General features: G+C 40.9%; 1 protein-coding gene across 1 annotated transcript; it reads right to left on the reverse strand.

Moving 5' to 3' along the window:
• Nucleotides 1-11937: 11937 nt before the first annotated feature.
• On the reverse strand, nt 11938-13536 carry etfbkmt (electron transfer flavoprotein subunit beta lysine methyltransferase). Its single transcript, XM_084734394.1, has 3 exons — nt 13207-13536; nt 12985-13115; nt 11938-12506 (listed from the first exon to the last, which is right to left on the reverse strand). Exons 1-3 carry the CDS (start codon nt 13488-13490, stop codon nt 12157-12159), a joined length of 765 nt encoding a protein of 254 aa, XP_084590520.1. The 5' UTR covers nt 13491-13536; the 3' UTR covers nt 11938-12156.
• Between the last annotated feature and the right edge of the window lie 355 nt (nt 13537-13891).

Below are 13891 nucleotides of genomic sequence, written 5' to 3' on the forward strand. Positions count from 1 at the left end.
TGAACATCGTGTTAAAAAATATACCACTGCAGTATGGGGGTGTGTCAGTGCCAATAGCAGGGCTAACTGTTAAGGTATTATTCATGCTGAAAGGTGCATACAATTTTTGGAGCAATATGTTTTTTAGAGACATTCCTGCTAACTGTAGCATTTTCAACTCTCTTGAACTTGTTTGACTTATTTGAGTGCAGTATCTAAGTTCATTTTGAAGTGGTTGAACAGTGTGGTGAAGAACCTAAAGACACCTGGCCCAGCTGACTTTTATTTGCCGCAAAGAACTCTGTAATACTGTAGATTGTGTAAGCGAATATGAGTTGAAAAATTCCTTGTAAGCTGGAGTGTATGTGTGTGCCTGTGTGCTGCCCAGGCCCTATGCCAAATCAGATATCAGACCGCAATGCAGTTGTGCAATAACACAAAGCTCTACCCTCATTACACTTCAGTGGAAATCCAAATTGATGTACTTAGAGCTGGTAAAGGAGAAATCTGTATGTTTCCTTCAATTTATCATAAAATAACTATGATATGCCATTAGAGATTAAGGCAATGTACTAAATTGAACATATTGCACCTTAAGGTGCTAAGGACACAAAGCCTTGGAGTCCTGATGGTTCACTTCACAAACATTCATATATAGTGGACATGATCTTGAGCACTATACAAAGGAATATAAAAAGTATTTATAAAACCATATAGAAAATATTAAGTATAATATGGAATGATTATAATCCAAAATACAGAACATTATCTGTGAATATTTCAGGTCAGCATACAAAAAACACCTATCAATGAATAGATACTTCAATAAGAAGTACACATATAATGTGCTTCATTAATCAATACAATAAATACACAACCACGGTCATCAGTATGATGAATTTGAACTTATACACTGGTAATGGACGTTTCACAGGAAGACTCACAGTTGACAGGTACAGGGGTTATGTTTGTGTGTATACCTGGAAGCTTTCCAGTGCAAACACAGTCTGATTTGTTTGCCATCTGTCAACAGCTCCACTGGAGCAGATGGGGGTTGGAGGGTTTGCCCAAAGGCATCTCAGTGGTGGTAGAGTGCAGCTATATCACTCCCTGTGGCTTTGCCATCACAAGTCTGCTTCCCTTATGTTGCTCTTTCACATAACTAAGTAGATGTGTAAAACAAGACTACATCAATTTATTTCAAGGGACATAGATGAGGTTGTAAATTGTTATATCAAATATCATTAAATATTGAGAACCTCAGCTTTAATGTATTATAAAGACAGTAAACTTGTGTATATAAAAAATATTTGCAAACTTTTAGAACAGATTACCCATTACATACATACAGTGATTATTTTTCTTCTTTGAGTAACTATAAAGCAGTTCAGTTCAATACCAAGTAGTTCATTTTTCAGATTGCAGATACTACAGTGCAAATCTGGAATACAAAGTGTTTGGATTCAGAATGCAAGGCAACAACAATTTTCCTGGCATCATCTTTTAATCCTCACTGTCCCTTAGGCTCCTCCTAAGGGGTAGGGATGCTCTTGATTGGTTGATAATCAAATGCAAAGCTCTCTGATTGGTATGATATTAGAGACATCCAAACTTGCGTCATTAATATGTTTGCCAAAAGAAACATTTGCCTGCCTGCAGCTTTCTCACATCCTTAGATAAGAATGGTCTTTATACGAGAAATTTCTTAAATTGTTCTCACAGGAACACTTTCTTTGTTGAAAAAACAACCAAAGTTCATGGGCGTTACTTTCTGAAATACAGACGTGGATCATGTGCCATTACAACTGATGGTAAGCGACACAGTTGTTGGCCTGAACTTTATTCTAGACTCCTGCTGGTCAGGAAAAGTCTTTCACTGTCTCTTCCCAGCTCTTGACAACAATAATGTTCATGTGTTGCTTTCTGATCATAATGTAGAAGGAGAATTTCTATACCTTCCATGTACATTAGACATCTTTTGTGTGTTCTGGAAGTGTCAGCCTTCTCTTTGCATTCTCTCTCTCTCTGTGTGTGTGTGTGTGTGTTTGTGTGTGTGTGTGTGTGTGTGTGTAAAAGCCTCCAACAGTTCAGCGTGATAAAGCAAATAGTGTCTAGTCTTTCTGTGTTTGGCCAGTTAACAACTATCGCCTTACCTTGAAGTACTACCATGCGAACTACTATCTTGCTTTAAACTACTGCCAAGCAGCCCAGCTGCAGCGACAGGCCAGGTCACGGGTTATGCACGTGACAGCTGAATGGTTGGGTGCTGGGATGAAGTCATCTAAGAGTGTGCAAGTGCATGTACATGTGACTCTTTTTTTTTTTTTTTTTAAATATCTGCTGACACAGCACAAACCTAAGTGTGGCAGATTTTGCCAAATATGACGAGTGTGGAACGTACCTTGAACACCAGAAAATCATTTACGGGTATGTTCAGTAGCCAGTAAAAATGTTTAAAAAAGGAGACTCATCAGAGGCTCCAAAATAGTATGAATGAAGGTGAATCAGTTTCTTCAGTCTGATTCTGGGATTGACTCAAGTTTGTTGGTTTACCACTTCCTGGTTGCTAAATAAATTCTCTGCCAGCTTTGTTTCTTCTTCAGTGATCTTTCTTTTTGTCATTGTTGTGACAAAAAAGCTCAGAAAAATAGGCCAGTAAGGTCTGGGCTTAGAGCCACAACACCCTAAAAACCTTAATAAAAAAAACCACTGTTATCACTTGTATATTTTCAAAGTTCAAAACCATCAAAAAGAAGAATCAGGCAAAGTCTGGAAAAATCACTGGAAGAGCAACAAAGTTCTGCCACACAAAGTTTATTGATCTCTCTAGGTAGAAAAATCAACAAGCTTGAGTCAAACCCAGGTTTAGACTGAAGAAAGAGGTGCAAAACACCTTGTTATATACTATTTAGGAGGCTCTAAGAGCCTCCTCCCACTTTGAACATTTTGGCTCACAATCAAACATAATTGTGTATTAAATTTTACCTTATGGGATCATAATGTCATTCATTTTCTAGCAAATTGCTGCTTCCCTTAGGTTCGCATGCATTAATCTTATATTTTTTAAAAATAGTTAAATGACAATACAGGTTAATGCATTACATGAAAAGAACAGCTGGTCTGGCTTTTACTGACTTTTAATCCGTGTGGTAAACACCAGGTGTGGGAAAGTACCTACAAGGTCCTTTGCCTCATCATCCTTCTGGATGGGCATCATGATCTACCTTAGAATGGAATGTTGCTTTGGATGGAGTGAACTTGATGATAGAAAATTATACCACTACATCATCATTCCTCACTCAACAAGATCTTCAAACATAGAGTTTTTCTTAGCTCTGATAAGTGCTGTAGCATCAAGTTCTAGGCTATTTTGGCATATTATTATGTTTTTGCCATAACAACAATACAATATTGATTTCTTTGATTAAAATGAACACATCAATGTTATGTAAATAACAATGTTTCCTTCAACATTCTCAATTACTGTGCATTTGTTGAGGAAAACGGATGTTGCTTTGCTTAACCGAGCAGACACCAGCATAGTGCAGGTAGATAGCGTCAGAATCCAGGAAGTCCAGTGTCCTACAGCATGACATCATGGCAGCGGCAGAGTGAGGAGCTCTGCGTACTCTTTGGGCTCGGGCATGTGAGACAGAAGTGAGTTTGCTGCTGCTGTTGTGCACCCCCACTGCCACTGTTTGTCTGCTTCACAGGGTGGAAATGTCTGTCTTTAAATCAACCAATCAATCAATAAATTGCACACAACAAAGGAAGGAACTGAAACTAATAAACCTCACAACAAACATAAAACACTTAGAGCTGCAACGATTAATCTATTATTAATGGACTATGACATTAATTTGCATCTATTTTGATAATCAGTTAATCATTTTGAGTCATTTATGTTTTGAAAAAAGTCACATTTATCTGATGTCAGTTTCATAATTGTGAATATTTTCTGGCTTCTTTACTGCACCCTGACAGTGAACTGAATATTTTTGAGTTGTGGACCAAACAAGACATTTGGACTTTGGGAAACACTGATCAACATTTTTCATAATTTTCTGACATTTTATGGACCAAATAACTAACTGCTTAATGGAGAAAATGGTATACAGAATAATGAATTATGAAAATAATCGTTAGCTGAAACAATTTTACCATATTTTATATTGAGGTAATCCAAACATAATCAAGTTACATTACTTTAACACTGATACTTGGATTACATTACTGACTACACTTTTTTTTTAACAGGTAGTAACTAGTAGTTAGTAACTATATCGGAATACATTTTTGAAGTAACCCTCCCATCCCTGTGCATCATAATGGAAATTCTGTTTGTCTGACTCTTGTGTTACCTTTTGACTGTTCATCTATGTCTGACCATTTTTGCATGTCACCCTGACCTGAAGGTAGCCTTTTGTCTGTTTATCCATGTCTAACCATTCATGCAAAGTGCAGTCTGGCACCCTAACCTGGATTAAATCATTAGACTGAATATAAAACCAGAACTGGTTTGAACAGGTTTGACATGGCTGTAGTTCCCCTTTCTAGAGGAAGAGCCTACAACGATAGCTCACAAGCTTGATCACGTTCTGTCATTGTCACATTTCTGCAGACTGCTTGTACTCTGTATATCTGTCAACCTTCTTGCAAGAATAAACTACAGATAAACAATCGTTTTCACGTCACCAATTAAAATTTCCGTGACAGCATTCTCACCTGTAAAAGTACAAGAACCCCCCAAAATAATTTAGTCACACTAAGTCTCACCATTTTACAAAAACATTATGATGTCCTGATTGCCAGTTAAATATTTGATCATGGTTTTTATCCCATTGTCTGACATGCTTTTAGTGCTGAGAGCCATCTTCACCAAAACAAATCAAACTGGAGTCCAAGTGTAGTGGTAAAGATTTCCCCAAGCTGTATCGCCCTTAAGAGAACTGTAACTGGCATATACGTTCCCCCTTAGGAGGAGTTCATTGAGAGTTCAACTTCACACAACATTTAATGGTGAGCCAAGCATTCAGGAGTAAGAAATCGAGATAATCTGATACCAAGATTGATTATCAGGAGCCTGGCATGGGAAGGACCTCCTGCACCTCACTACAACCAGTGGCCACAAAAAATAAAGGTAAGCAGAAACCTTATTCTAAATTCTGTGTTTTGGGGTGCAGGATTTCCGCCCAGGTCCCAGGTATCTCACTACTTTCCTGCAAAAGAACCTAGTTAAAGTATAACCACCACTATTCACTGAAATTTGAAGATAACATCACTGGAGTGACAGGATCTGTTGCAAGTGTCTGTCTTGTGTGTGTTATGTGTTCTATGTGGACCATGGTGCGGAAAAAATGGAAAAATGTTTGCTGAATGTGATAATAGCCCTTTGGATTGTAACCTCATTGGTAATGTTGGGAGCAATCATATGGAGGTTTATTACATACAGCCAGATAGAACCTAAAGAAGTATAGGAAAAAGGGGATTGTGTCCAAAACATATTAAATAAGTGTTGTAGATTGTTTGAACAATAAGGAGATAATTAAAAGGCCTGTGAGAAAAAAAAAGAAACTTAAGGACAGAATAAGAGATGTCAGAGCGGTGGCGGATACCGCCTTTCATTGCTGAACTGCTTCAGCTAAGTTCTGGAGTGTTTCAGCGAAGAAAGGGACTGCACGGGTCATGTGCTCCAGAAAACAAAAGAGGTTGCAGGAAGTGTGGTAGCAAAGGCTCTGCTTCCCTCCATAGACAGCAGTGTTGGGGAAGTGCATCTGTTGACGCCTACATCTTTTAATGTCGGGGAAGTGTATTTAAAGGAACTCTGGTTGTTGAGGTTCCAACCAGAGGTAGGTAGGAGTGAAAAAAGGAATAAAAGCAACCCACGGATACCGCCGACTTTTGCTGAACCGCCTCAGCTGGGCACTGGGACACTTCAGCGAAGGGAGGGACTGCACGGGTCGTGAGCTAACTGCCTAAGGAAGGCAAAACGTGTCTAGTGATCACAGTGTAAATGAGCTGTAAATATTGCAATATACATATATAGTCGAATCACAAAGGGAAAAGTGAACAAACAAAATTAGGGATGCATCTGTATGTTTTGCGTTGAAAGTGTAATAACTGTCGAAAGTCGGTGTTAAATGTGATAGTTGTAGAGACAGTGCGGAGCACACTAGAAATGATATCCATCTAAAGATAACAAATCACACACAGGGACTAGGAAACCTAAGACCTTGAGTGCGTAAAACAGGGACAGCTATGACAGGCTGAGAGAGAGGGTAATAGGAGACGATAGAAAGTTAAAACTAAAAGTGAAAACAAAATAAGATGGTGTAACAAGAATAATAAACAGTTTATGGCTCAGGAGAGTATTAGTGACGACAAAGAAGTGACATCTGACTATTATATAGAAGAAGGAGATATAGAGACTCAAGGTATAAGAACACACTTTTGGAGAGAAAAGACATACATTGATAGAAACAGAGTGGAGAGATGGCAGAGTGAACATCTGATTAATTTAAAATTATGGCAAATCACTACATTTTGTAATCTGAGAGGAAAAGAGAAAGAATTTCCACGCGTGCATTGGGAAACACTATTACGGCGATTGTGGGGACCAATAGTGGGAGAGCAGTTGCTACCATTACTGAAAGACCCCAGGTCACAGATAGCCCTTCGGCTGCCTTGGAGCCTGAGATTAACGGGAGAGAACGGGGAGGAATTAATACCAAGACTGTGTTACCGGACTCACAGCATTTGTTTGCATTCACTTATCAAGGTGAACAATACACGTACACCCGCCTGCCTCAAGGATTCTCTGAAAGTCCGTCACTATTCAATAGGGCACTGACACAAGATCTGTAGGGACTAGATGTCCCAAGCACTGTACTACAGTATGCTGTAGTTCCTCCAAAGAACAATGTGAGCGAGACTCCATCACTGTCCTGACAGCCCTAGCAAATGGAGGACACAAAGTCAGCAAAGAGAAAATGCAATTTTACCAGCAGAAAGTTGAGTATTTAGGTAGACAACTCTGTGGGGACAAGAGGCTCATAGCCCCCTCACAGTTGGAGGCTGTCATAAAGGCCCCAAAACCGCAAACGGTGGGCCAGATGTTGTCCTTCCTGGGAATGACAGGATACAGCAGACCTTGGATATGTGACTATGCCCTGAAAACGGCTCCATTGAGAGCCCTAATCAAAGCAGCAGGGCAGACAAATAATAGAGCTCAGTTATCTTGGACAGAGACAGCAGAAGGAGCTTTTGCAGCACTCAAAAGTGACATGCAGTCAGCTCCTGCTTTGGGGAATCCAGACTATTCTAATCCTTACCATCTCTATGTTGCAGAAAAGGCTGGCTATGCTTGTGCCGTACTGATGCAGGATACACCCACAGGAAAACAGCCTCTAGCATACTACAGCACTAAGCTAGACAACATCGAGGCTGGGCTGCCACCCTGCTACCAGGGACTGGCTGCTGCTGTTTTTGCATTCCAAAAAGCATCATCCCTGACAATGGGGCATCCAGTGAACTTGTATACATCCCATCAACTACATGCGCTACTCACAAGCCCACGATTTGTTCTAACCCAGGCCAGACACACGGGGTATGAGGTAATGTTGGCAGCCCCAGAGTTAAACATCCAGCGCTGTAACGCCATAGACCCAGCCACAAAGATGTTATTGCCAGAAGATGGGGCGCCACATGACTGCATACAGGAAACTGATAAGTTTATGCGTGCGCGGGAGGATCTCCACAATCAGCCAATACCCGCAGATCTCACGTTGTTCGTTGATGGTTCCTGCTTCCGCGATGACACAGGCCTCCACGCAGGATTGGCATTGTACAACTAAACACAGACGACAACACTTTTACAACGATCCAATCTCAGAAACTTGATCAGCTGTGCTCTGCCCAATTAGCAGAAATAAAAGCCCTGACAGCTGCATGTAAAAAGGCCGCAGGATAACGTCTCAATGTTTATACAGACTCATCTTATGCCTATGGTGTCTGTCATGTGCATGCTAACATTTGGAAGCAAAGAGGTTTTCTTAGAGCTGATGGTACACCTGTAGCTCATGGGAAGGCGCTCTCATGCTTATTAGAGGCCCTCTGTCTTCCCACTGCTGTAGCAGTCATAAAGTGTGCATCCCATCAGCGAACTGATAATCTGATAGCTAAGGGTAACAACCTCGCCAATGAGGCAGCAAAACAAGCTGCAGTAGGCACTGTGATAGCACCCATCTTAGTTGAAGAAGACATGACACTCATCACCACTCTAGAATCTCTGGTATTAGCCCAGGACAGGGTTTCAGGGCAAGAAAAACAATTGTGGGCAAAAAGAGGAGCAATTAGAACCACAACCCATTGTCCAGCAAATGGACTATGGAGAAGCTCACATGGTCATTTTGTACTACCCATTTCTCTGCTGCCCCATGCCATTGTATCCACTCACGGAGTTGATCATTGTTCTAGGGGAGAGGTCCTCAGAAAACTCCAACAAGTATGGTGGTCTCCATATATGGCAGCAACGGTAGATAGAGTCTTGAGTGAATGCGAGGTGTGTGCACAGTACAATGTCAGAAAAGTTTTCACAGCTCCGTTAGCTCACATCCCTATACCTGATGGTCCATTTAGACACCTCATTATGGATTTTGCGGATATGGGTATTGAAAACTGTGTTGGAAGGTTCAGATACCTTTTCGTTGTTGTTTGCAGATTCAGTAGATGGGTAGAAGCAAGCCCCACAGCAAAACAAGATCACAAAACAGTGGTAAACGTCCTATGCAGAGAAGTTTTTCCTAGATTTGGAATGCCTGACACAATCTCATCAGACAATGGGCCAAGCTTTGTTTCTAAAGTAGTCCAGGAAACTATTAAACAGTTAGGAATTAAACAGAAATTTGGATGTGTGTATCACCCTCAGTCTCAGGGTACTGTGGAACACATGAATGGGATTGTTAAAGCAAAGGTAATTAAAATTGTCAAAGACAGCAATGGCAGACTGACATGGGTCGATGCTTTGCCTCTGGCACTAATGGCTTTGCGCTCACCAACTAACAGAACCACACATCTAACACCGTATGAAATGCTTACTGGCAGACCCATGCCACTGCCTTATCTCAGGGGCCCAACTGAAGGCCCCCCACTTGCTCAACTTGACAAAGAAATATCTGACTATCTGAGACATTTGTCAAATATCCACCGTGTCATTTTTCAACAGGTCAAAGGTGCCACAGAGAACCGCACGGGGGAAATAACACCTGAAGGCCAGCGTGTATGCCCAAGCGATCTGGTCTATGTTAAAGTTTTTAACAGAAGGTGGGATCAGCCAAGACGAGAGGGACCCTTTAGAGTAATCCTAGCTACCCCAACCGCCGTCAAAGTCGACGGTAAGAACATTTGGTTTCACCTAAACCACTGCTGTAGGGCGTACGACCCAGTGAGACCTCGCAGTTCTGCGGCTCCCCCTGGGCCGACAGGGGAAGGCCCGGCCTCCCCACCCCTACCACGACCACAAAGGGCTGGTACATCCACCGCCCTACAACCACGAGGAGAGAGGCGATCTGCAAGATTAGTTGCGAGACGACGAACAGGAGACTGATGCTGACGACTCTGACTCTGACAGTAGTGGGTCCTTAGGGGACATCGATATCGATTCACCTAGCGGTGCTCCTAGTCCCATAGATCCCAGTACTCCACAACAGCCAGAAGCTGTAGAGCTAGAACAGCAACCAGAAAAGCAGGAAGAACAGTCAGCAACCGAAACTAAAACCCAAAGCCCACATAGGGGGGAGGAAGGTCCTACGGAAGACTAGCAAAATGTCTTCCCTAATGCTTTTAATCCTCGTACTCCCCACTTTGATTAGCTCTCAGAAAATCATGGGTACAAATGAACGACCAGGGAAGCAAAAAGAACAACTAATTGACTGCGCGTTAGCCATGGGGGCCATAGCTGCTAAACAGGGGAAACTATCGCTCCGAACACCTACAGACCTAAGCTATGCTAAAACTGCGAGTAGTAATCACACAAAAGTGTGGGAGCCAAATGGAGGAAGAATAGTGGGACTTGCTACCAGTGTGTGATGTAGCTTTGAAGGGATGGTAACGGTTAAAGTACAATGCGATTACAGGGGATGCAGAGATGTAAAAACTCAAAGGAAACTAGTTTTAGTTTTAGTTTTGCCTTAACTTTCTGCTTCTTATAGAAAATGAGAACATGCTTACTCATGTACTAATTTCATCTGTTGCTGTATTCATGGCTTCATTCATTCAATCTTTTATTATTTGTTCACCACTGTATTCAGTGTCATCTGATAGCTGGAAGTGAGTGTAAATCCTCCACTTCCTCTTACCAAAATAAAGTCCTTTATCAAAATCATTTGAATGCTTTCAACCAATGTATCGCTACACATTTGATCATTTATAACAAATAATGTTTTAATTTAACTTTCCCTGGAAGGTGTTTGATGATCTTTGTTCTCAGATTGTTTCTAGCTGAGAAGCACCTTTATTCTGTTTACACTGGCTCCACCAGAATGTGTTTTTCAATATGTATCACATAATCATTAGATTAGATTGTGGTTCTCTGTGTTTTTCTTTGAGATGTACTAAAACCAGACTACCTGTCCCTTAAGATTTTTTTCTTTTTTGGAGATAAATAACAACATCAGTGGACCAGGAGTGACTAACAGCTCTGGTTATAGAAAGTAATGAAAAAGTAATGACATTTTATATTGCTGCCACAGTGGGAACACAACCATAATGATTTTCAGAAAATGCTACTTATTTTGTTTATAACTGTGTTTTCTCTTAAGATGGCTACTTGCTGCAGATTTCCCACTGAGCTATTTGTCACTACATTATTGCTTTCTCCTGAAGAGGACTCCACAGGCCCAGAGGTCCCAGCTCCACTTACAGATGAGACAGCTACTGTCTCAGGGCTCTGAGTTCAAATCTTGCATAATAAAGAACAGCACAGCTCATTTATTGTGGAACAAGGGTTAAGATTTAAATAATTAACAGCAAGAAGCAACATTTTTGAGAGTGTCCTACAAAAATACCAAGCCCCAGAGTCAATATTAAACAGAATTTCATTATGTGGTTCTTTGTTTCATAATTACATATTTATGCATTTAATATTTAACCTCTCAATATTGGCTACTAATATAGTTTTATAGTTAGTTTATTGTAAGTTAGAGATGTGTGGCTTAATGGACTCAATGATTTTTCCCTGAATTATCTGAATGTAAAAATATTGTTGACTTTGGAAACAAGTTAAATAAAGACAGAAAAATGTTTAAAGGTTAAATATGTAAGACCTTGACATTTGAAAATGAGAACTGCAGTTCAAATAGTGAGTTGGAGCCACAGACTGTATATTAAATAGGTAAACTCACTATTTAAATACAATCTATGTTTTAAGTGAGTTGTTTCTTCCTGACCCGTCCTCTCCAGACTCGGAGGTCAGGCAGGTCGCCTGCAGGCTGCAGCGACACTGAATCTACAGGAGCACAAGATGAATGCAACATATTAAGCAACAACAAAAAATCCTAAACTCTTAACTGATCAGCTGTTTCTAACTGTAAATTGTCTGTCAATGTAAAGCTGAACCTGTTATCCTGAAAACAAAATCCACTGCTCTGAAAATACACACTCTGGAGTTCAATGACTGCCTGCCAGACTCCACTGATATATTGCTCAGTTCAACTGATAAAACAGTGTACTCCCTCTAAAAGATGATTAATGATTTTTTTCCTTTTCTTTTTACTCATTCATCAAATATTCAGCATTAATTTCAACTCTAATAAGTGTAAAACTGGCAAACAAAAGCAGATGTTCCAGACCGGAATGGAAATTTTAATGGAGAAAATGCTGGCTGGTTTTCTTAATCTCAATGACACATCAGGGTCAGTCATAACAGTCAGTTATCATTTATTACAGTAAAATTATTCCAGATTTCTCCTTTAATTCTGTGAAATGTTTAATTCTTTATGTAAATTCTAAGGAGCAGAACAGGAAATTAAACATCCACATATAAATAATTTGTCATATTGTCTATGTGTAAAGTGGGTATTAAAAAAATATTCTGAGGTCGCTGATGGCACCTCCTTTACAGATGAGTTTATCTGATATTTACATTCAAACAAAAAAAGCACAGAGGGTCCTCTCGGGTCCTCAGAGTTCAGGGCGGTAGCACCAAACACCGCTGCAGGTCAGACCATAGTTCTCCTCTCTGACCGACTCAGGCAGCTCGAACTGAGCGAGCTGACGCAGGAGTCGTCGGATGCTGTGTCCCTCAAACTGGGCTCTACCGGGGTCTCCGATCAGGACTTCGGTGCCGTGGGTTTTGATGCAGCGGTCCAACCAGCTGTGAAGGCTGGTGGCGAGGGCCTCATCATAGAACATGTCACCCAGGAGGATCAGGTCAAAGTCCACGGCTTGTGAACCAATCATGTTGTTCGTGAGACAAACAGGTGGCTCCAGGCCGTTCAGCTCGCAGTTCATGTGAGTCGCAACAGCTGCAACTGCAACACAAACATGCATATTTAGAACTTAACCTTCTTTTTACACTACATAGTCTTTGATATGACAGAAAGAATCCCACTCATTCTGGCTGTGCACCCAAAACATAACATCATAGTGCAAACAGGGACCAATAACATTACATTGATGTTGTAGCCTATATACGAAAAAGTAAAAAAAAAAAAAACCTGATTAGCCAATAATAACATAACAACACTAACAGCAATCAGAAGTATTGAAACTGATCTACTGATCTAATCTATAAGAGACTCAGTTTTATGAATCCTGCAGTGCTTATTGATGGCCCTGTCAGAGTTAAGAGATTTGAGGCTTAGAGATTTGAACATGATCAAAACTTGTTTGTTACTGTTGCAGTGGTGATGCTACTTAGATTCCCTTGATTTACACTAATGGACACTAATTGAACTCATTACAGGTTTTGCTGTGAAATCTGCAAAATACTCTTAAAAAACAGCCCACCACTGTCGATGTCATTAGCGACTACATGAGCAGCACCACTCATTTTTGAAGCGATGGCTGAGGCTCCACAGCCGCTCCCCAGGTCCAGGACTGTCCTCCCCCGACACACTGCAGGGTTGTCCAGGAGGTACCTGCAGACACATGGCCCTACATGAGGCTAAACAGCGATATCCAACACACAGAAATCAGTGTCACTTGGTTCGTTTGAGGTTTAAGACTTACCTCGAGAGTGCCTGTCCTCCTGGCCAATATATGGCCCAGTACGGGTCATCAAAAGGCCACAGCTCTGGTCTCTCTCGCCAAAATCTGCAGTTTGGGGTGAAGAGTCTGAGTTTGACCTCCGGAGTCAGGCTCTGCTCTCCAGCTACCTCTGTGTTCTCTGAAATAAATCTCCTGATAAACTCATCAGACTGACAGCTGGCTGACAAACATCTATAGCCGTGTGTCTGTTTAAATCCTCTGATAAGTACTGTAACATGACGAGTATATCTGTGAGGCGATAACATTTTCACAAAGTTATCGGATAACTGTACTGATTAGACACATAGCTGCTGTTTGGAGTTTCGTTTAACGTTTCTCGCTGCAGTTAGTGATAAATGTGACAATGTCAGTTAACATCACAATACTGACAGATACGATCAGAGACTAGTTAAATCCCCATACAGTTCCAACCGGGACGTTGTTTTCCACACGGACGCAAAATAGTGGCGGACCAGAGCTCCGTCAACCTCTTAAAGACGGGGAACACAATCTAAGTTCCGCTGGAAAAGGTTCCTACACAGTTTGTGTTGAATATCGACTGTTTTCTAATATTATGAGTGTTTTTTTTTTTTTGTATATTTGCAATATAGAGAGTAACAAAACTTGAATATATCGTCTGTTCACTATCATGTTTTTCTTTTTCAGC

This window comes from Lutjanus erythropterus, chromosome 13 (assembly GCF_056507025.1).
Source record: "Lutjanus erythropterus isolate fLutEry1 chromosome 13, fLutEry1.hap2, whole genome shotgun sequence".
In the NCBI taxonomy this organism is placed as follows: Eukaryota; Metazoa; Chordata; class Actinopteri; order Lutjaniformes; family Lutjanidae; genus Lutjanus; species Lutjanus erythropterus.